Raw genomic sequence first — 21,767 nt, 5'->3', positions numbered from 1 at the left:
ATGACCCTCCCCCCCTACTACTAGTTTAAAATCTCCTCCAACCTTCTAGCCATCCTATCCCCCAGCACTGCAGACCCCCTTCCGTTTAGGTGCAATCCATCACTACTATATAGGTTGTACCCAATCGCAAAGTCGGCCCAGTGCTCTAAAAACCCAAAACCCTCCTTCCTGCACCAAGACTTCAGCCACGCATTAACCTCTCTAATCTCCCGCTGCCTTTCCACTGTAGCACGTGGCACAGGTAATATCTCAGAGAATACCACCTTGGAGGTCCTTTTCTTGAGTTTGCTACCTAATTCCCTGAAATCATTCTTTAGGACCTTCCATCTTCCTCTTACTTTGTCATTGGTACCAACATGGACCATGACCGCTGGGTCATCCCCAGCCCCTCCCAATAATCCATCCACTCTGTCAGCAACATGCCGGACCCGAGCACCCGGGAGACAGCAAACTGTCCGGTTGAGCCGATCAGAGTGGCAGATTGCCCTATCTGCTCTCCTAATGATAGAGTCCCCTACCACCACAACCTGTCTTGCCTTCCTTACATTTTGATCCCCACCCGTACTAGAGGGGCTGTCACCTCGGCTGTTAGAAGTAACAGCTTCCTCTAATACAGCTACTCCTGAGCTGATGCTCCCAACATCTTCCCTCAAACGGGCAAATCTGCTAGGTTGCACCAAATCAGGACTAGCTAGCCCTTTCCTCTTCCCTCCCCCCCTGCTTCCTCGCCCCACTGTCACCCAGCTACATGCCTGTTCACCATCTGTCATATCTCCTCCCTCTCCACTACCTGTCCCCACTAAACTCTGCTCAGTCAGCAGCAGACTCCTCTCAAGATTGTCGATCTCCCTCAAAGTTGCGATTTGCTTCTCAAGATCTCCAATCTGAGCTTCCAGAGAAGCCACTCGCACACAACCATCACAGAGGTATGGACCATGGACGGGTACATCCAGGCATCCATACATGCAACAAGATGTGCATTGAGTTAATCTAACAATCTTGCTAACACTCATTTCCCCAGATACAGATAAAAAAAAAAAATATATATATATATATAAATAAAATAAAAAATTAAAAATTACCTTGATAGTTTAAACCCCTTGTTTGAACTCCTGGTTTTCTAACTCCTACTTGAAAGAGTCTACTTGATAGAGTCTGCTTCCAAATAATGTGAGCAAGCTCAGTGAGTTAGGGGTGTGCCTTTATAGGGATACAAATCCCACACAGGTGCAATTAATGAACACTCCCCCCAATCAATCAAGCAGCAGCAGCACAAAAGAGGGGGAAAAACCAGAACACCAGGAAAAAAAAAAAAACAACTTTTTTTTTTTTTTAAACTTTACAGACTGAACCAATTAAACAAAAATAAAATACAAACCACTCTCCACAGTATACAAACCACTCCAAGCAACTCCTGGTTTTCTAACTCCTACTTGAAAGAGTCTACTGTGTGTGTGTGTGTGTGTGTCTGTCTGTGTCATTGTGTGTGTCTGTCTGTGTCATTGTGTGTGTCTGTCTGTGTCATTGTGTGTGTCTGTCTGTGTCATTGTGTGTGTCTGTCTCTGTCTGTCATGGTGTGTCTGTCTGTGTCATGGGGTGTGTGTGTGTCTCTCTGTGTCATTGTGTGTGTGTCTGTCTGTGTCATGCAATGTGTGTCTGTGTCATTGTGTGTGTGTGTGTCTGTCATGTAATGTGTGTGTGTGTGTGTGTCAAAGTGTGTGTGTGTGTCTTTTTTAAGGTGTGTGTCTGTCATGGTATGTGTGTGTCTCTGTCATGGTGTGTGTGTCTGTGTCATGGTGTGTGTGTCTGTCATGGTGTGTGTGTGTGTTTCTGTCTGTCACGGTGTGTGTGTGTTTGTCATGGAATGTGTGTGTGTCTGTCTGTGTCATGTAATGTGTGTGTGTCTGTCTGTGTCACGGTGTGTGTGTGTCTGTGTCACGGTCTCTCTGTGTTGTGGTGTGTGTGTGTGTCTGCATGTGTCATGTAATGTGTGTCTGTGTCATAGTGTGTGTGTGTTTGTGTCATGGTCTGTCTGTGTTATGGTGTGTGTGTGTGTCAAGGTGTGTGTGTGTGTGTCTTTTTTAAGGTGTGTGTCTGTCATGGTATGTGTGTATCTCTGTCATGGTGTGTGTGTCTGTGTCATGGTGTGTCTGTCTGTCATGGTGTTTGTGTTTCTGTCTGTGTCACGGTCTGTCTGTGTCATGGTGTGTGTCTGTCATGCTATGTGTGTGTGTATGTGTGTTTTTACTCACCTTTTTTTTCCCCCACGTCGTGCTGGTCTCCCCTCAACTGGCCCTGCCCTGGAAAAAAATCTATGCCAGCCCCATAAGTAATTGCGCCATATATTGTTGCATGTAATATGTAAGGCTATGTCTTGCCACCCTAGATGATTGATTATATATATAAATATATATATATATTGCTTATTCCAATATAAAATATTGGTCCTTCCTGTGTCAGTGCGGATTGGCTGAGCTCATCAAGCTTGGTCAGGAAGGGCTGAGGGGTCATCCCACGTAACTCTGTCAGGTCTTTCAGTCCCCGGCTGGAGCAGACATGTCTTAGTCGGGGTAGGGGGTCGTCTACCAAGGTTTGTAAGGCTTTCGGGTCAAGGCCCGGTTGGAAGTCCGGATTATGGGTGAGAGGTAGTAAGGGGGAGGGGTACTAAGAGCATGACGCCCCATACACCTCCTCCATACCGTCAGGGTCGCTCTTGTGTAGGGTGTGTAACGGGCTTCCCTCCCTGATCCTCCTACTGGGAGCCACGGGAGTAAGGCGGTGGGGACACCCGCTGCGTGTTCCTCTAAGGACTTCCACAGCTTGTGTACCCCTAGTTTGGACCATTCCACTACTCGTTGTAGGTGACACGCTTTGTAGTATAGTAGAAAGTCTGGGAGGGCTAGTCCTCCTTTGTCTTTGGGCCGTGTGAGCAGTGAGTGTTTCAGTCTGGGTCTCCTCCCGTTCCATACATAGGACCCCAGTGCTCCCCGGAGTGTCGTGAAGAAGGATGTTGGGATCAGGATAGGCAGGGCCTGGAGGAGGTAGAGCAGTCGTGGCAAAAAATTCATCTTCACCACTTGCACCCTACCCAACCAGGATATGTGGGGGAAGGCCCATTCCCTCATCTCTTTCCGAAATTGGGTCAGTAATGGGGTAAAGTTTGTCGCATACAGGTTGGTTACGCTCACTGTCAACCAGGTACCCAGGTAGCGTATCTTGTCCGAGGCCCATTGAAATTTGTAGCTCCTGCGCAGCTGGTCTGCGCGAGGTGCGGGTACACTAATGTTTAGGATATATGATTTCGAGAAGTTAATTTTCAGTCCTGAGAGGAGTCCGAATGTATGGAAGGCCTGCACTAGGTTGGGCAGGGAGACCTCTGGATGTGTGAGGAAAAAAAGTAGGTCATCCGCATAGGCGGCAATTTTGTGGTGCGTGTCTCCTGTATGAATGCCGGTGATGTCGGGGTGATGTCTGATGGTGTTCAGGAATGGCTCCAACGCTAGGACGAAAAGCAGCGGGGAGAGGGGACATCCCTGACGCGTACCATTATGTATAGGGAACGGGTCTGTTAGGGCCCCGTTGACCAGTACGTGTGCTGACGGTTTGGAGTACAGGGCTTTGATCCAGCCCAGAAGATGTGGTCCCATTCCCAAGTGTGTCAGTGTCCGGAACATGTATTCCCAATTGACCCTATCAAAGGCCTTCTCCGCGTCCGTGGAGAGTAGGAGAAGGCCCGTGTCTGTCTTGGTGTTCCTATGCATAAGTGTGAGGGCCCTGATAGTGTTGTCCCGACCCAGCACAAACCCAACCTGGTCTGCGTGGACCAGGCCGGGTACGTGCGTCTGGAGTCTAGTCGCCAGGACCTTTGCCAGGAGTTTAATGTCTGTATTGATGAGGGATATGGGTCGGTAGCCGCCACAGTGCTCCCGATCCTTCCCCTCTTTGGGGATGATAGTAATGTGCGCCACTAGTGCCTGTCCGGGGAGTTCGTGTCCTTCTCTGATCGCGTTAAACATGTCTGTCAATGGGGAGTATAGTATGTCAGCGTATGTCCTGTAATATTTTAGTGGTAGCCCGTCGGGGCCCGGGCTCCTCCCTGATTTGGAGCTTTTAATCGCTAGCGCAAGTTCCTCCGAGGTGATGAGTTCTTCTAGTCGGTCTGACACGCCTGTCGCTAGGGCGGGGAGTGTATGGGCCGAGAGGTACTCATCTATAGAGTCGCGGAGTCTGAGGGTGTGCATGTCTGTGTGCGGTCGTGGTAGGGAGTATAAGTCTGCATAATATGATCGGATGATCTCCTGTATCTTAGTAGGGTGTCTGTGGAGGGTCCCTTCCTTGTCCCGAATGCGGTCTATGTATGTGTCCCGCCTTCTTTTGTTGAGCATGCGTGCTAGGAGCTTCCCACTCTTGTTACCATTAACATGAAAGAATGCCTTATGTCTTAGGACTGCCCTATGGTGTTGGGACTGTATGAGTGTGGTCAGTTCCCTCCTCAGTCCTAACAGCGTTGCCTGGTGTGTAGGGAGTTGGAGGTGTTTGTTGAGGGTATCTAGGTGGTGTATGTCTGCCAATAGTGTAGTCATGCGTGCCTCCCTCTGTCTTTTCAGGAGAGCGCCCTTTTGTATGAAATGCCCCTTGATAACACTTTTGTGTGCTTCCCATCGTATGGTGGGGGACGTCTGGTCGCCATTGTGTGTAAAATAGTCCCGTAGTGTGGCGTCTATGTCTGCAGTCAGTTCTGGTATGGCAAGTAGGGCTTCGTTCAGCCTCCACTTAGAGACCTTAGGTCTAAATAGGGGAGACTCCAGGGTGACCGACACCGGTGCATGGTCCGACCACGTTGCGGTGCCTTGGTCGGCCCGGAGTGCCAGCGGTAGGTGGTCTTGTGAAAGGAAGAGGTAGTCAATGCGAATGTAGGAATTGTGCGGATGAGAGTAGAAAGTATAGTCCCTTTCGTCAGGGTGCAGTGCTCTCCAGCAGTCCACTAGTCTCTCCCTCACCAGTAAGGCCCTGATTGCCACGATGTGTTGGGTAGGGACGGGTGAGCGTCCTGAGGAGGAGTCCCATTTAGGGTCTAGAGCTACGTTTAGGTCGCCCCCTAGGGCCAGCACCCCCTCTGCGAAGTGCCGCAGTGAGCGGAGTGTCCGGGCCAGGAAACGGTATTGTCTGCGATTTGGGGCATAGACGTTAGCGAAGGTGTAGAGCGTGCCCGCTATCTCCCCCTTTAAAAAGGTATATCGACCCTCCGGGTCGGTTTGTACGCCTTTTTCTGTGAACGGGATGTGTCTGTGGATGAGGATCGCAGTTCCTCTGGATTTTCCTCCCTGAAAGTCGCTATAGTATCCTACAGGATAGTGGTGGTTAGTCAGTGTGGGACGTGACCCCTCCCTGAAGTGTGTTTCTTGTACAAACACTATCGATGCTTTACGGGAGAGAAATTCCCTCACCGCTCCCGACCGTTTCTCGGGTTGATTAAGGCCTCTGGCGTTCAGGGATAGTATCGTGATGGGGGCCGGGGCAATGGACATGACCGGGGCTCTTCTAGCAGTCGTGTAGTAGCGTAGGCTCGTCCGTCCGGCGGGCAAGCAGGAAGGTGGGATAGGGAGGGGGGGGGTACAGGAAGGCTTAGGTCAGATGGGGAGGGAAAAAGTCAGGAGTCAAGTGTCACAATCGTCAAGTCTGTACGAAATCGCTATAACCAGCGGTATCGGAAAAGAGCGTAGGGGGGCTGGAACCCCCCCATCCGCTAGAGGGCGGAGGGGGACCGCTCACCTGATTCTTGTCGCTCACTCCAGTAGGGCAGTCGAAGGAGTTCCGGGAATCCCAAGTGAGTAGGGCCCAGGGGGCCAAGTGCGCTCTCAAAAAGGTCGTCACAGTCCACTGTGACCTCTCGGGGCACCACCCAGTTAGGATCCATCGTCTCCCCGACTTACGGCACAATCTATATAAAATTCAGCATATATGTCAACCTCACCATATAATTACAGTAAAAACAGTAGCAATTGTAATAGCCATAACACAAAACATATCAACATTTCAATATTACCCTCCCGCCCCCCCCCCCCCCCTGTACGGCAGATCCTGGTAGGTCTTCTGGCCTACTGTGCCGTTTCCCTCCCCCCTCCCAAGTCCCCATCACCTCCCCCTCTCCCACTCCCAAAGCTAGATACCCCCTCCTTCCCCAGCCTAATGTACCAATCTCAATTAATGCAGTGGGCCCCTGAGTGTTAGAGTGTGAGGGGCCTGACAAAGGGGCTGTGAGGTGTATTGCTCCTGTTGTTTTACCTCTCGGGCCTAGGCCCTTCGTGGGTCCCCTTCCTCTCTATGATAGTGTGGGTATAGTACCCCTTCCTCCCCCCAGGGCGATCCTATCTAGGCCTAAATTTCCCTCGTGCCCAAAGTGGAGCTTCAGCTCCCATGATACTTGCTGTGGCAAAATGATAGTCAAAGTTCACAATGGCGGCGAAGTGCCGAGGGTGTTCTGCTGAGAGTGTTACAGTTCACAGTCCACTAGTGATGTCAAAATGGCGGTTTCGGGGGGTAACTTCTCAGGGATGGAGCGGGTTTCAGTTGGGTGTCCCCACTGGTCTGGTCGTTTGAGTACGGGGGGGACGAAGTCTCTGAGGGCGAGGGCCCGTGTCCTGTGATCTGGGGGCAAAGGCATAGAAATTAAGCGGGTTCGGCCATGTCAGAGTTTCCGGCGAAAGGTGCAGCTCTCTTTGCAGCGCCTGAGCGTCTTCTTCCCCTAGGATCATGAAGGGGCCATTGGGGGTTGCAACCTGTAGGCCCGTGGGAAAGCACCAGCGGTACCTTATTTGAGCCGCTTGTAGCTGCCTTGAAAGGGGTTTCAGAGCTCTCCTGAATGACAGCGTGGCTGGGGACAGGTCAGGGAACAGGTGGACTTCAGAGTTTTCCAGTAGTATTTTATCCGTGCCCCTTGCTTTGCGGAGGATTTCCTCCTTCAGTGGAAAGCTTTCCAGACAGCAAATAATGTCACGGGGTGGTCCATCTGGGGGGCCCGGAGGCCTCAGGGCGCGGTGTGCTCGTACAAAGCTAATGGGTGTCTGGAGTGGTCGCATCAGCAATTTGTTAAATAAGTCCAGCAAGGTGTCTTGGATTGGGTTTTTCCTGTCCAGCGCCTCTGGCACCCCTCTGATTCTGATATTTTGTCTCCTACCCCTGTTGTCCAAGTCCTCAATGTGAAGTGCCATTTGTTGCAGTACCTTAGTATGGGATTGCAGTCTGTCTGTGGTAGCTGCCTGAACCGCAGACATGTGGTCGCTGTCCGCTTCTAGCTGAGTCACCTTTTGGCTGAGGCCTTGTATTTCCTCTCGCATGGCATGTAGCTCAGCAGTAATGGACGCGTGGAGTTCCGCGTTTGCGGTCTTCAAATCCGCTTTCGTGGGCAGTTGTTGCAGTATAGACATCATTTCAGGTAGGGAGGCTTGGGAGGTCGGTAGTGGATGGTCACCCAGCGGGGATCGCGGGCGGGAAAAACCGGAGGCCGTGGATTCGTTTGAGGCCTGGTCTAGGTCCGCTGGAGCCACGAGGTACGGCTTCACGGAGGGGGTCAAAGTGCCTTTTGGGGTGTCCCCGGGCTTTGGGCGCACGATGCGTGCTGTGTTTTCCCCATTTTCGGCTTTTGTTAGTGCGGTCGGTGAGATTGAAAGATAGGCCGGCGGGGAGCTCACAGTTTATGCTGCCATCTCCGCGGACCTCCAAGCCACGCCCCCCTTTTGTAAGTCTTTAGCTGACACTCTAGGATTCTTCTTCACCTCATTGAGCAGTCTGCGCTGTGCTCTTGCAGTCATCTTTACAGGACGGCCACTCCTAGGGAGAGTAGCAGCAGTGCTGAACTTTCTATATTTATAGACAATTTATCTTACCGTGGACTGATGAACAGCAAGGCTTTTGGAGATACTTTTATAACCCTTTCCAGCTTTATGCAAGTCAACGATTCTTAATCGTAGGTCTTCTGAGAGCTCTTTTGTGCGAGGCATCATTCACATCAGGCAATGCTTCTTGTGAAAAGCAAACCCAGAACTGGTGTGTGTTTTTTATAGGGCAGGGCAGCTGTAACCAACACCTCCAATCTCATCTCATTGATTGGACTCCAGTTGGCTGACATCTCACTCCAATTAGCTCTTGGAGATGTCATTAGTCTAGGGGTTCACATACTTTTTCCACCTGCACTGTGAATGTTTACATGGTGTGTTCAATAAAAACATGGCAACATTTAATTCTTTGTGTGTTATTAGTTTAAGCAGACTGTGATTGCCTATTGTTGTGACTTAGATGATGATCAGATCACATTTTATGACCAATTTGTGCAGAAATCCATATCATTCCAAAGGGTTCACATACTTTTTCTTGCAACTGTATATGTTTTAAATGATCTATATCTATATAATCACTGTTATTGGGCCTTGTATATAAGGAAACAGGCCACATAAGCATTGTTTATACTCCTGGCCATATAAGTGTTGAACAGTTCGTTTTAGGTCACAAGTTAACTTTATAAATGCTTAATTATTGCAAAAGTTCTAATTTGCTCCACTTGAAAGGGATTACAAGTCTACTATACTAAACACCATATAAAGAACCATCTCCTGTCACACCCCATTTGTTTAAAAGCATTTACATGATGTGTAGGATTATTTCTACATTTTATTTTATCTGAGTAAACCTATTGACTAGTATTCACTGAATTGTTAAGCATTCCCTTATCAGCTCTGAGCACATTTATGATGTAACAATGAACATCCGTTTGCTACACAAACACAGATAAAAGCTTGAACCTGCACAACCATACATATTTTAGACCTTAATTGAATAAATAGGTCAATCAATACCATTCCCTGCTGCCTGTTTATTATATGTCCATAAAATACTAATAAGATAATTGTATGGTGAGCCAGTATATTTTTTAAATCCGTATGCAATTTATATGCAAACTATATTATTACTATATAAACATGTGTACATAGAAAGAGCAATATCAACCCAAATCAATGATGCATAGGCATAGAGAAGGGTGTTGAGTGTAACATAGGATGCATATGCCTTGAAGCACTATTTCCAGTCTGGTCCTGTTGAATGTGCAGGTTTTCTCTGCCAGTAATTTGAAAGTGTATCTGTTGTTTCCCTGGATGTAAAAAATCTTGATTGTCTACTCTACAGCATGATGATTTCATTTGTCTGATCCAAGACATGTATATTCTTTGTTATTTGATGAAGACATTTTTAACTAGTTTCCTGCCAGTATATTTAACTCTGCATTTACTGTCTTATGTAGTAAGGGTACTCCCTCTAGAGACTATGTTTCATTATTTATGCTGTTGTGTACTAGCATTTCTAGGAATACTCATAGTGTAATTATTAATCAAAGTATATTTAGTTTTGGAACCCGAATTGTCTTTTCTTGATTAACCACTCTGTGGAGAGAGCTTCAAAATGTATCTATGGGAGTCTTAAATTCACACATTTTGCGAATACTTTTACCAAGATTTTATTAAACAGATCTCTAGCTGCACCTCTTGTTACCTATATAGGGAAATGTAAGCCTGTGTTATTTTTTCACTGACTAAATGTTTATATATATACACATTTTCTACTATTCTGATGGTAGGTGCTTTTTGAGTGAAGTTATTTTTGTGGTAAGTGTAAACTGTTTCCACATCATTTCAATTGTAAACATTCACTAAGTAGCCTTTTTTGCCATACAACATGAAAACACACACTAAGAAGGACACACACATCATATTATTTGCTCAGGGTTTCTTTAATTTTACCAAACTGACAACTTAAATATATAATGTGTTATATTTTTTTAAAGGGCGGACCAGTCATAGAAATTCTTACACATTGATGTGCAGCCAGCAGGTGTATTTACCAAATGGGCATGCTTCAAGAAGGATACATGTTGTTACAGATAATACACTTTCTCTGGTCAGGGTGCAGTTGTATAGTGGATTTTTTAGCTAATCCATCCAATAAAGTTTCTAAGACATGTGTCAAAAGTTGTAAGAATTACGAGGACAACAGCTGGCAAACTAAAATTCTTAAGAAATAGGAACTATAGCTAAGAAGTTCCCTCTTTTTAGTATACTTTTAAATAGTTGTCAGAGGGATCATTTTTTTGAGTTGTCGTATTAGTCCAGTGATGCAGATGTAACATAGTGAAGTATTGCGGTTTCTTTTACTATCCTTTCAATTGAACCAACAGAAATTTGTAGTGATGAGTTATTGAAAGTTACTGCCTTTATCAAATCTAAAGCATTTTTTACCACAGAAACAATGTAAACTCAGACTACTACAATGCAGAGATTAAAGCAACAATATAAAAAACCAACTATTCCAGGGTGTCGTAAATTTGCCCTGGGAGGGGAGCGGTGAGAAAAGAATACAAGACTTAATGTTATCGAAAAAACTACTTAACTTAAATTGCTTTGGTATGTATTGAATACACCATATATCATATAGACGCATGGTATATTCAATGTAAAATATAAAGATTTACTCACTTTTTCTCCATTCCAGCGCTGTTACTCTTCATGTAACTCCCACGTCTCACCACTACATTCCTATACTCCTTAGCCAGCGCTAGAAGTGCAGCTAGGAAGTTTCCATAGCAATTGCAGTACATGTCCTATGTGTTTTCAGTGACATCTTAAAGGACTGGAGGCTAGGAGAGAGTCTGATGGTATGATGGGGTAGAAAATTTCATAGGAAATGGGGCAACCCTTAAAAAATCCTGCAGATTAGAGCTGGTAGTGCAGGAATGAGCAGATGTCAAAAGATGGTTGCTTACAGAGCGAATACAAGAAGGAGTGTATTTTTTGAGTAAAAAGGAAATGTAGTGAGCAGTGGAGTTATTGAGGGTTAACCATTTGAGTTAGATCCTGACGGGTACAGGAAGCCAATATAGTGAACTGCTAAAGTTTGAGGTGTGCTAGTAGCCTTCAGTTTGGAAGATGACTCTGGCAGCAACATTCATTGCAGGGTGGAGTGCAGATAAAGAGGGCACAGGAGGGGGACAAAGAAGGGGACAAAGAGGGCCAATGAGGGAGACAAAGAAGGGCACTGGAGGGGAAGGGGGATAAAGAGGGTACAGGAAGGGGACAAAAAAGGGCACAGGAGGGGAGGGGGGACAAAAAGGGTACAGGAGGGGGGCAAAGGGCACAGGAGGGCTATGGAACAAAGAGGGTGCATGAGGGGGACAAAGAAGGGCACAGGAGAGGAAGAGGGGACACAAAGAGGGCACTTAAGGGGGACAAAGAAGGGCACAGGTCGGGAGTGGGGACAAAGAGGGCACCTAAGGGGGGGCAAAGAAGGGCACAGGAGGCTAGGGGACTAAAGATGGCAAATGAGGGGACAAAGAAGGGCACAGGAGGGGGCTAAAGAGGGTGCATGAGGGGGACAAAGAAGGGCACAGGAGGTTAGGGGGGCTAAAGAGGGCACAGGAGGGGAGGGTGGCTAAAGAGGGCAAAGGACGAGAGGGGTGCACAAAGAGGCACACCGAGAGGCTGAGGGGAAAATATACAGAAAGGTCTGAGGGTGGACACAGAGGGTCTGACAGGGGACAAAGCAACAGACAGAAGGGCTGGGGAAGAGTAAAAAGAGACATACAAAGGGGTTTGGTGAGAAACAAATACACAAACTGGATAGGGGGGACAAAATACAGGATCTGCCCTGGGTGCCAAAAGCTCCAGGTATGCCCCTGGCTGTAAGGTCTTGTCAGGGTGAACATGAAAGCATTTAGCATTAATCTTGCTAAAGCAAGGAAGATATAACATAGCATATTCTCTTAGATGATGAGAAGGGAATTTGATTTTGAGAGTGCCATAATATGCATGACATGCACTCTACAATATGAATTAGAATCCCAGTTGTGACGGACCGCCTGGCACCCCGACTGGGTGCCTCCGCCAATCGCTGCTTCCTAGTAGCCTGGAGTACTATAACCACCGCACCAGACACCATAAGCACCATAGCCCTTTAGCCGCCATAGCTTGGCTGGGGTCTCGCTTTCCTCCACCCACTCTGGACCCAAGCCCAGGACCTCTCCTCCTCCAGAGAGTCTAGAAGGTATAGCTGTGTAGCTCTTACAAGAGCTAGTGATTATAGCCAGTATAGCAATCCGCAGCAGGTATAGCTAGTAAAACTGTTCCCTACAATCACGAGACGAGGCTGCGTGTTGAGGGTGAAGTGAACTGATTTTAATAGGCTTAACTTGGCCTTTTATGACAATACCCATGCAAGGGGTAATCCCACGTGGACCTGATGGAAGACTGAATTACAAAATCACAGACCAATGACAACAGTGTTACAATACATGACACTCATACATAAAGAGATAATCCCTCCTCTGGGCCTGGGAGATAATTGGATCAGGAACTGTACTAATCTAATCCAATTATCTCCACGTACAGAAAAACACACCTTTTTCCCAAACACCCCAAATGTACCCCAAAAACACATAAAACCACACAAAGCCCTGATCTGGGTGACCAACATATCCAAAAATCACCCAGATTCACCCAGTTCAGGGGTTCAGGAATTTCCTGGAAGTCATTAATTTGACTGGCATGGTCCCATGCACAAAACAGTTCAAGAGAATCAGGGCTTACGGTTGGTCAAGTTCAGTAGTTTAAAAATGAACAAACTACCGAACAGAGTCAATAGTCTTACCCTGGAGCTTGTTCCCATCATCCAGACGAACAATTTCACCGAACAGTGCCCTACTAAGTTGTATAGAACCGAACGCAGGCAATGATGGAAGTCCAGCGGTGTTCAGGAGTTTCTGTGTCTGATTTTAGTTCCATGCGATTCATGCCTAAACACCGTTGCCTGCGTTCATGCAAACAAGATGGCCGCCACCTCGTGGTTGTCCTTAGGAATTGCAGCCACCCAGATGAACAATTAGAACACTGCGGTGAGAACTGCTCCAAGTTGTTAATAGGTGTTAACAAGCTCTAGGGTGGTCTCTGGTTCGTGTGGTTATTCGGTAAACGAACTATATAATCCCAAGTGCACGAACAGTCTTTTAAAAGTATTTTAGCCAGGTCTATGGCAAGCAGGCCTCTCCAAGAACCAGTGGCGAGGTTCTGTTCGCCACACCAGTGTTCTGAGGTTCAATTCCCCAGGTCTGTATCAGAGGAATCAAAGAACTGTTTAGGTTGGAATTTGACTTTAGCTGTTTGTGAATATCTGAATCAAACATGTTACATAGAGGTGCATAGCCATATGGAAGAGCAAATTCTGTTGAAAATACAAAATTTGTGTATCACCAAATAGATTAAAACAGCTAAATTGTGACAATTGAATGACATTCAACTGCCAATCAATGACAATTTTGAGTTTAGTGACAACACCCCACTTGTGGGGTCAATGCAATTCTTCTGGTCTGTAATAAAAAATTGAAACTAACAAATTAAGTCAATTTGGTTATGGTGTTAGGCAAATCAGCCATGACATGTGGAGATTTAGCTGATTTCAGCAGACAGCTTGAGCTGGTTTTCCTCCTAGTCCAGTAGTGTATGCCTCTGCTGACAGCTGCACATAGCTGTTTCACTTAGCAGCTGTATCATGTGTGTTGAGTTCAACTACTCTTCGCCTATAAAATGCTTGTCCTTTCAAACTCTATTGGTTATGGTTAGTAGTTTCTGAGATATGAATTGATCCCATAGATTAGAATGAGACACTCATTATTTGTGGTCTCCTTCTGGTGTAAAAGGGGTCTCGCTAATGCTGCTGGCAGACTAAAGACTGATTCTGATGGAGACATTTTTTTATTATCTTTATAATGCATCAACAAATAGGGTGTCAGTTTTTACACCATAAATTTATGTGGGAGTTTGCAATGTCTGCATATAAATGTATGAAAGAGGGAGAAGTCTTCCACATACCTCCTTATTCTTCAAAAATTGCTTTGAGAAGTGGAGGGATGATGTGGTTGGTGTGGATAGTACCACTGACACAATCTATTTCACTAGTGCATGGCGCTGTAAATGGAGTATGTTATTCCAGTGCTCATGAAAGCAGCTCCACAAGTAGCCAGCCAGGTCTGCCTATGCACAGAGTGCTGTTTGATGTGCCAATGTATGGGCCGAAGTGTCCTGTGATGATAGAATGGTGGTACAAGGGTCCAAAATAAAGACTGCCAGGTCTGTGACTGTTTGACAGAATCACTTCTGTAGCCCCCCTGCAATTAGAGTTTTTGGGGAATATTGCAGGACATTTTTATTTTTTCTTAATTTTTTCCCCCCTAATTGCTCTTTTACTTCATCTGAACTGTAATAGACCACAGACATATGGATTACAGATCAGACGGGATTGGTAATGCTAAGCTTTAGTAGCATATCTGGTAACTGGTTAGGATCAGTTTTAGATATTCTTTGTAGATTAAGAGAAGTTTGTTATCTTGCTGAAAGAGAACATTTAAATTTAGCTGTGGTATCGGACCACTATAATATTGTTAGAGTGAGCCACTACATAAAACACCAAAAGATGGAAACAAACAGATGGCAAAACAGACCTACTGTTGCACTTCTAACTCGTTATATTCCATAATTTGCCTTCAAAACCTATTGGTTAGTAATGTGTGTACTATAAAGGTCATATGGACTGTTCAGTGCTTTCATTGGGACATACAGAATTAAGTTATTAAGAATATGTTAATAATGTGTTTATATAGGTTTGCCATCAAACTTCTGGAAGATCTGGTGTTTTTTGTGGTGGATATACCCAATAATGGTCAGAATGTTTTGGATATCATGATCACCAAACCTAATCGAGAAAGGCAGAAACTGATGAGGGAGCAAAACATTCTCAAACAGGTAGGATATTGTGAACGAACAGTTGAAAGTTGAATAGGGTGACAGAACTTATACTGGCATCAGCTCCACACAAAATCTATTCTTCCATTATCACCCCTGTCAATCTTCATTCTCAAGATTTTCTTTACCTTCTCAATTGTATCACAAACATTTCCCTTTTTATTAAACCCCTATATTTCCATTTCAGATATTTGGTATTTTGAAGGCACCTTTTAAAGATAAAGGTTCTGAGGGCCCACTCCTGAGGCTGGAAGAGCTTTCTGATCAGAAAAATGCCCCATACCAATATATGTTCCGTCTTTGCTACAGGGTACTGCGTCACTCCCAGCACGAGTACAGGAAAAACCAGGTAAGTTGTTTTAATGCTGAAAGAAAAGTTGACTTTGTGTAATTTTGATTTGTAACGTTTTAAACCGAAAATGTTAGCATCAGAACTGCATAATCTTGATTATGTCTAAAAAAATTCTTACAATGGGCATTTTACAAAGCCTATATAAATAGACAAATATATTTTAACACTTAAACACACTGGCATGCATTAAGTAAATAATTGTCAAAATGCTGAGCATTAATGTGTGACCCTTAAATTGCTTTAAGAGTGCATCAACAGACTTGTTAAAAACACAGTAGCAAATATTTAGACCATAGCATATTTGGGACTACTGGGGTCAGCAGGTGACCTAGGGAAGTTCTGGAGTACTTGCCTTCAGTTTGCTATGAACTGTAACTCTCATGATTCTCAGTCATGCAGGTACCTCATAGACCTTAGTAGTTTATAACGCTAATTCCCCAAATCCTGAACCCCTTCAATCTCACTTCCCCCAATTCTCGAGGAATTATAGTACTTCGGTTCAATATACAGCAGTATGACCTGCTCTGTAATATTGCACTTCTTTATAAATAGTTAAGGGCTTTCACTACAGTCTTTGCAAGTTTGATGTTGATGTATTTAATGTGAATTAGTAACACCACACACATACTTGAGTGCATTATCAACTTTTTCATTACAATCAAATTAATTGTTATTATAGGTGCTTGATGAAGTGTATAATATGGCATAGAGAAAGTAACAATAAAATAAACTAAATTAAAAAAGAGCCATGTATTCCACTAATTGGATTGCCATATGGCCATCTAATGATCTTTATTATCTTTATTGTCTTCCTACTTCAGGAACACATAGCCAAGCAGTTTGGTGTCATGCAGTCCCAAATTGGCTACGACATTCTTGCAGAAGATACAATTACTGCTCTACTACACAACAACCGCAAACTATTAGAGAAGCACATTACCAAGACAGAGGTTGAGACTTTTGTTAGTTTGGTCAGGAAGAATCGCGAACCCCGGTAAGTTATCAACTTCCTTAGTGGCCATTTATTAACTGTTTGTGTGACATTCTTTTTTTAGCAGGTACATGATTGAAATTTCAATACTTATTCATATAAATGAATACTTCTGAAAAAGTTAGATAGTAACCCACTTATACATTTTGAAACAGAACCACAATCATTCATTAGAGACATTGTGTATCAAGGCACCATCTATTAGTTGTTACTAGTCAATATATTTGAATATATTTTGCATGTATTTGCATGAGACGGTAATACAGACAGAATGGTATCATTTTTATTGTCCATCTAAATTACCCTCCATTGCATAGTTATAGTTTACTGTGGTATTTGGTTGTATGTATGAATCCCCATATGATTATGATTAATGTATTCTGTTGAATGTGTCACCATAAGTTTAATGTAATGCTGATAGGAGCTCATCTGGTCCTTTCAAGGATTCCAATTGCAGACCTGCTTACTAGTTGGTTGGGTTCTCTGGATCTGAAGGAGAAAGGACAAAAAATCTAGCAGGGCAATTCAGGATCCGGTTACAGGAGCTAATATGTTTATTAATAGACAACCATCCACAGCAATGTTCAGAGCATTGCAAAAGGTTTTTTTATACACAAAGTGCACTAGAAGCTCTTTCGTACGTAAACCCATTCTGATACGTGCTTGTACATGCACAATTAAGCAATTAACTGATGTCCTCTTCCATCCAAAAAAGTAAGACAGTGGAGAAATAGACAAGCTTTGCTATTCAAAGTGTAACTTGTTAAATAAAAATCTAAATTATTTCACAGAGAATTTCACATTTTAAAGCGGCACTGTCATGCCGAACTTACCTTTCCTTAATCTCTTCCTCTTCTCCCCCTCTCTCGGGATCTGTTCTTCTTTTCTTCCATTCTTCTTTAGTTTTCTTTAAAATCATAAGACAAAGTAGGGACTCTGTCTTATGGAGGATTCCTCCGCTTGACCAGCTCTGACCAGCGGAGGAGCAAAGTGTGCTTCATTTCCGCTGGTCAGAGCAATTTTCCCATGATCCCTAGCTTTCCTCCCAGTTCCCACAATGCTTCCTGTCAGTATTGCCGAAGGTCCTGTCACTTAGACAGAACGCCGGCAAAACTGCCGAATTGCATCCTAACAGAATGAGAAGAGTTTCTCCATTGGTGTTAGGATGCAATTCGGTACTTTGTTCGTATCGGAATTTCATTCTAATGAATGAAACTCCGATCCTATTCATTGCCGCGGCTGCATCTTGCAGCCGCTTAGTAGATAACTCCCTAATTCCCACGGTATCAGGGAGCTATCTACTAAAAGGCTGAAAGACCTGAATTGGTCTTGAAGCCAAATGTACTAATACTAAGTAAAGATTACTTAGTATTAGTAAATAATATGCCCCTACTCGCTATACCGCGAGTAGGGGCATGTCTAGTAAGCAGTGAGCAGCCTGTGGCTGCTCACTGTAAAAAAAAACACCTAATAACCCCCTTCCCCCCCTGCGCGGGGGTTAAAGATGGGGGGGGACCTACTGTCCTCCCCCCTGGCCCCCACCCCTGCGCGGTGGGTGGGGGCCCTAATAAAATAATAAGGGGGGGGGGACCTACTGTCCTCCCCCCCTGGCCCCCACCCCTGCGCTGTGGGTGGGGGCCCTAATAAAATAATAAGAAGGGGGGGGGGACCTACTGTCCTCCCCCCCTGGCCCCCACCCCTGCGCTGTGGGTGGGGGCCCTAATAAAATAATAAGGGGGGGACCTACTGTCCTCCCCCCCTGGCCCCCACCCCTGCGCTGTGGGTGGGGGCCCTAATAAAATAATAAGGGGGGGGGGACCTACTGTCCTCCCCCCCTGGCCCCCACCCCTGCGCGGTGGGTGGGGGCCCTAGTAAAATAATAAGGGGGGGGACCTACTGTCCTCCCCCCCTGGCCCCCACCCCTGCGCTGTGGGTGGGGGCCCTAATAAAATAATAGGGGGGGGGACCTACTGTCCTCCCCCCCTGGCCCCCACCCCTGCGCTGTGGGTGGGGGCCCTAATAAAATAATAAGGGGGGGGACCTACTGTCCTCCCCCCCTGGCCCCCACCCCTGCGCGGTGGGTGGGGGCCCTAGTAAAATAATAAGGGGGGGGACCTACTGTCCTCCCCCCTGGCCCCCACCCCTGCGCTGTGGGTGGGGGCCCTAATAAAATAATAGGGGGGGGACCTACTGTCCTCCCCCCCTGGCCCCCACCCCTGCGCTGTGGGTGGGGGCCTTAATAAAATAATAAGGGGGGGGACCTACTGTCCTCCCCCCCCTGGCCCCCACCCCTGAGCGGTGGGTGGGGGCCCTAAATGAACCCCCCCCCCATCAAGGTGACTAGGGGTCCCAAGCCCCTAGTCACCCCCCCCACCCAAAACATTCTATCCCCTACCTACCCCCCTCACCCTAAAAATAGTGAGGGGGGAATAAAATAACTAACCTGTAAAACAAAAAATTAAACTTACCATTTGACGTCTTCTTTTTTCTAAATTCTTCTTTCTTCAGCCCCCAAAAAAGCCAAATAAAAATCCATCATACCCGTTGCACTTTAAAAAAAAAAACAAAAAAAAACGAGCGCAAAAAAAAATTAATCCATGTTCACCCATGGAGGGCACGCCGCGTACTGAGCTCCGCAGGGCGGATCAAGGCTTATATAGCCTTGCCCCGCCCTGCAATTAGGCTTAGAACACACTGATTGGTTGGTTTAAGCCAATCAGAGTGCTCTGTGTCATTTTACACAGCGTGGGAAAATTCAAAAGAACTTTCCCACGCTGTGTAAAATGACAGATCACTGTGATTGGATGGTTTTCAAGCCATCCAATCACAGTGCTCTGTGTCATTTTACAAGCGTGGGAAAATTCCAAAGAACTTTCCCACGCTTGTAAAATGACACAGAGCACTGTGATAGGATGGATTTCAAGCCATCCAATCACAGTGCTCTGTGTCATTTTACAAGCGTGGGAAAATTCCAAAGAACTTTCCCAAGCTTGTAAAATTACACAGAGCACTGTGATTGGATGGCTTGAAAACCATCCTATCACAGTGCTCTGTGTCATTTTACAAGCGTGGGAAAGTTCTTTGGAATTTTCCCACGCTTGTAAAATGACACAGAGCACTCTGATTGGCTTAAACCAACCAATCAGTGTGTTCTAAGCCTAATTGCAGGGCGGGGCAAGGCTATATAAGCCTTGACCCGCCCTGCGGAGCTCAGTACGCGGCGTGCCCTCCATGGGTGAACATGGATTAATTTTTTTTTTTGCGCTCGTTTTTTTTTTTTTTTTTTTTCAAGTGCGACGGGTATGATGGATTTTTATTTGGCCTTTTTGGGGGCTGAAGAAAGAAGAATTTAGAAAAAAGAAGACGTCAAATGGTAAGTTTAATTATTTTTTTTACAGGTTAGTTATTTTATTCCCCCCTCACTATTTTTAGGGTGAGGGGGGTAGGTAGGGGTTAGAATGTTTTGGGGTGGGGGGGGTGACTAGGGGCTTGGGACCCCTAGTCACCTTGATGGGGGGGGGGGGTTCATTTAGGGCCCCCACCCACCGCTCAGGGGTGGGGGCCAGGGGGGAGGACAGTAGGTCCCCCCCTTATTGTTTTATTAGGGCCCCCACCCACCGCGCAGGGGTGGGGGCCAGGGGGGGAGGACAGTAGGTCCCCCCCCCCTATTATTTTATTAGGGCCCCCACCCACAGCGCAGGGGTGGGGGCCAGGGGGGGAGGACAGTAGGTCCCCCCCCTTATTATTTTATTAGGGCCCCCACCCACAGCGCAGGGGTGGGGGCCAGGGGGGGAGGACAGTAGGTCCCCCCCCTTATTATTTTACTAGGGCCCCCACCCACCGCGCAGGGGTGGGGGCCAGGGGGGGAGGACAGTAGGTCCCCCCCCTTATTGTTTTATTAGGGCCCCCACCCACCGCGCAGGGGTGGGGGCCAGGGGGGGGGGAGGACAGTAGGTCCCCCCCCCCTTATTGTTTTATTAGGGCCCCCACCCACCGCGCAGGAGTGGGGGCCGGGGGGAGGACAGTAGGTCCCCCCCCCCTTATTGTTTTATTAGGGCCCCCACCCACCGCGCAGGGGTGGGGGTCGGGGGGGAGGACAGTAGGTCCCCCCCTTATTATTTTATTAGTGCCCCCACCCACCGCGCAGGGGTGGGGGCCAGGGGGGAGGACAGTAGGTCCCCCCCCCCCTTATTACCATTTATGTTTTTACAGTGAGCAGCCACAGGCTGCTCACTGTTTAGTGGACATGCCCCTACTCGCGGTATAGCGAGTAGGGGCATTGGGGAGATTTTAATCTCCCTTGTGCTATTATGGGGGTCATATTGACCCCCATAGAGTGAGGGGGGGACCTGGGGGGCTTATGAAGTGGTGGGGAGCACAGCTCCCCACCGCTTCTGTCTTTACATATTACAAGGAGGGAGCTGCACGTCGGTAGCTCCCTCCTTGTAATAAACTGATCGAACAAACGAACACTGATACTCAGTGTTAGTTTGTTCGTCTGATTTTTTCTATTCATTCATTCGTCTGTCTGATGAATGAATGAATAGGTGAAATTCCCGTTCGCATGTCCAGGTGTTTCACTGGGCATGTGCGGGAATCTCACAGTCTGTGTAGTGTGGGTAGATGACGTGTCCCATAGGGACTTCACCTACCCACACAAAGATGGCGGCGCCCTGAATAAAGATCGGGGCAGAAGATACAGATTTAAAAATAGGTAATCTGGGGGGCTTAGGGGCATTTGGGGGTGACTAGGGGGGCAATTGGATGTAGTGGAGGCGGGAGGGGGGTTAAAAAAAAAACGGGATTCGGCATGACAGTGCCGCTTTAAGTCAAAATGGCTGAACTGGAAGAATTCCCCATGTCAGCTATAGTCATAGCTTGTCTATTTCAGCCTAGAACTTACAAATTAGATTTCAATTTTGGAGTTTAGTGAATAACAGGTGAACGGCAATGTTCCAAAAATACTTGGGGCTTGATCCCAAAGGAAATTTTAATGACATTTACACTAACAGATTTTCGAGGTGTCATGTTATATCTCTGCAGCTCTATGGTATATTTCCTACTGCTGTCTACCCATGAACAGCATGTTGCTGATCCTCTCAGGGATCTTAATGAAAGCATAGCTGAAAAGAAACACATGCTGCACAACCAGATATTCAATGTGATCACCCTGCCTAACTAAGAGAGGGGTGTGCAGCAAAGCTTTGTTCCCTAGCGCTCCTTCCCAACAGTCATCTACTGGGCCCTAATGAAGCACTATACTATTGATCTTTCTTTTTATAATAGGTGACTGCTTTCAGAAGCAAATGTCTAATGTAAAATTAAAAACAAAACAGCCCTCTAAACCAACTGTAAAGATCACCAATAGCTTTTCATCTGGGGCTTCAGCCCCCAAAGTGCCCTCTTTAGCAACACCTATAGTGAATAATGCTTTCAAATAAAGGGTCCCAAACTGGGATAGTTATGCTGTGTAAAGAACAGTTTTGAGATATATTAGCGTGTTTGTCAAATTTTGTAATGTCACATGGTTTCTTAGTCCTTTCACATACTTGATATTTAATACGTTGCTGAATTAATTACATTTGTG

General features: G+C 46.1%; 1 protein-coding gene across 2 annotated transcripts in view; it reads left to right on the top strand.

Moving 5' to 3' along the window:
* Nucleotides 1-21,767, top strand: part of ITPR3 (inositol 1,4,5-trisphosphate receptor type 3) — a 192,032-nt gene that overhangs the window by 62,860 nt on the left and 107,405 nt on the right. For both annotated transcript variants that reach the window (XM_063453125.1, XM_063453123.1), the window contains exons 14-16: nucleotides 14,696-14,837; nucleotides 15,025-15,186; nucleotides 16,011-16,183. In XM_063453125.1, coding sequence (XP_063309195.1) covers nucleotides 14,696-14,837; nucleotides 15,025-15,186; nucleotides 16,011-16,183 — 477 coding nt within the window. The remainder of the gene's footprint in view (nucleotides 1-14,695; nucleotides 14,838-15,024; nucleotides 15,187-16,010; nucleotides 16,184-21,767) is intronic.

The sequence above is a fragment of the Pelobates fuscus genome, chromosome 1 (genome assembly GCF_036172605.1).
Source record: "Pelobates fuscus isolate aPelFus1 chromosome 1, aPelFus1.pri, whole genome shotgun sequence".
NCBI lineage: Eukaryota > Metazoa > Chordata > Amphibia > Anura > Pelobatidae > Pelobates > Pelobates fuscus.
Note: the sequence above shows the minus strand (reverse complement) of the source record. Positions and strands in the feature narration are given on the sequence as shown.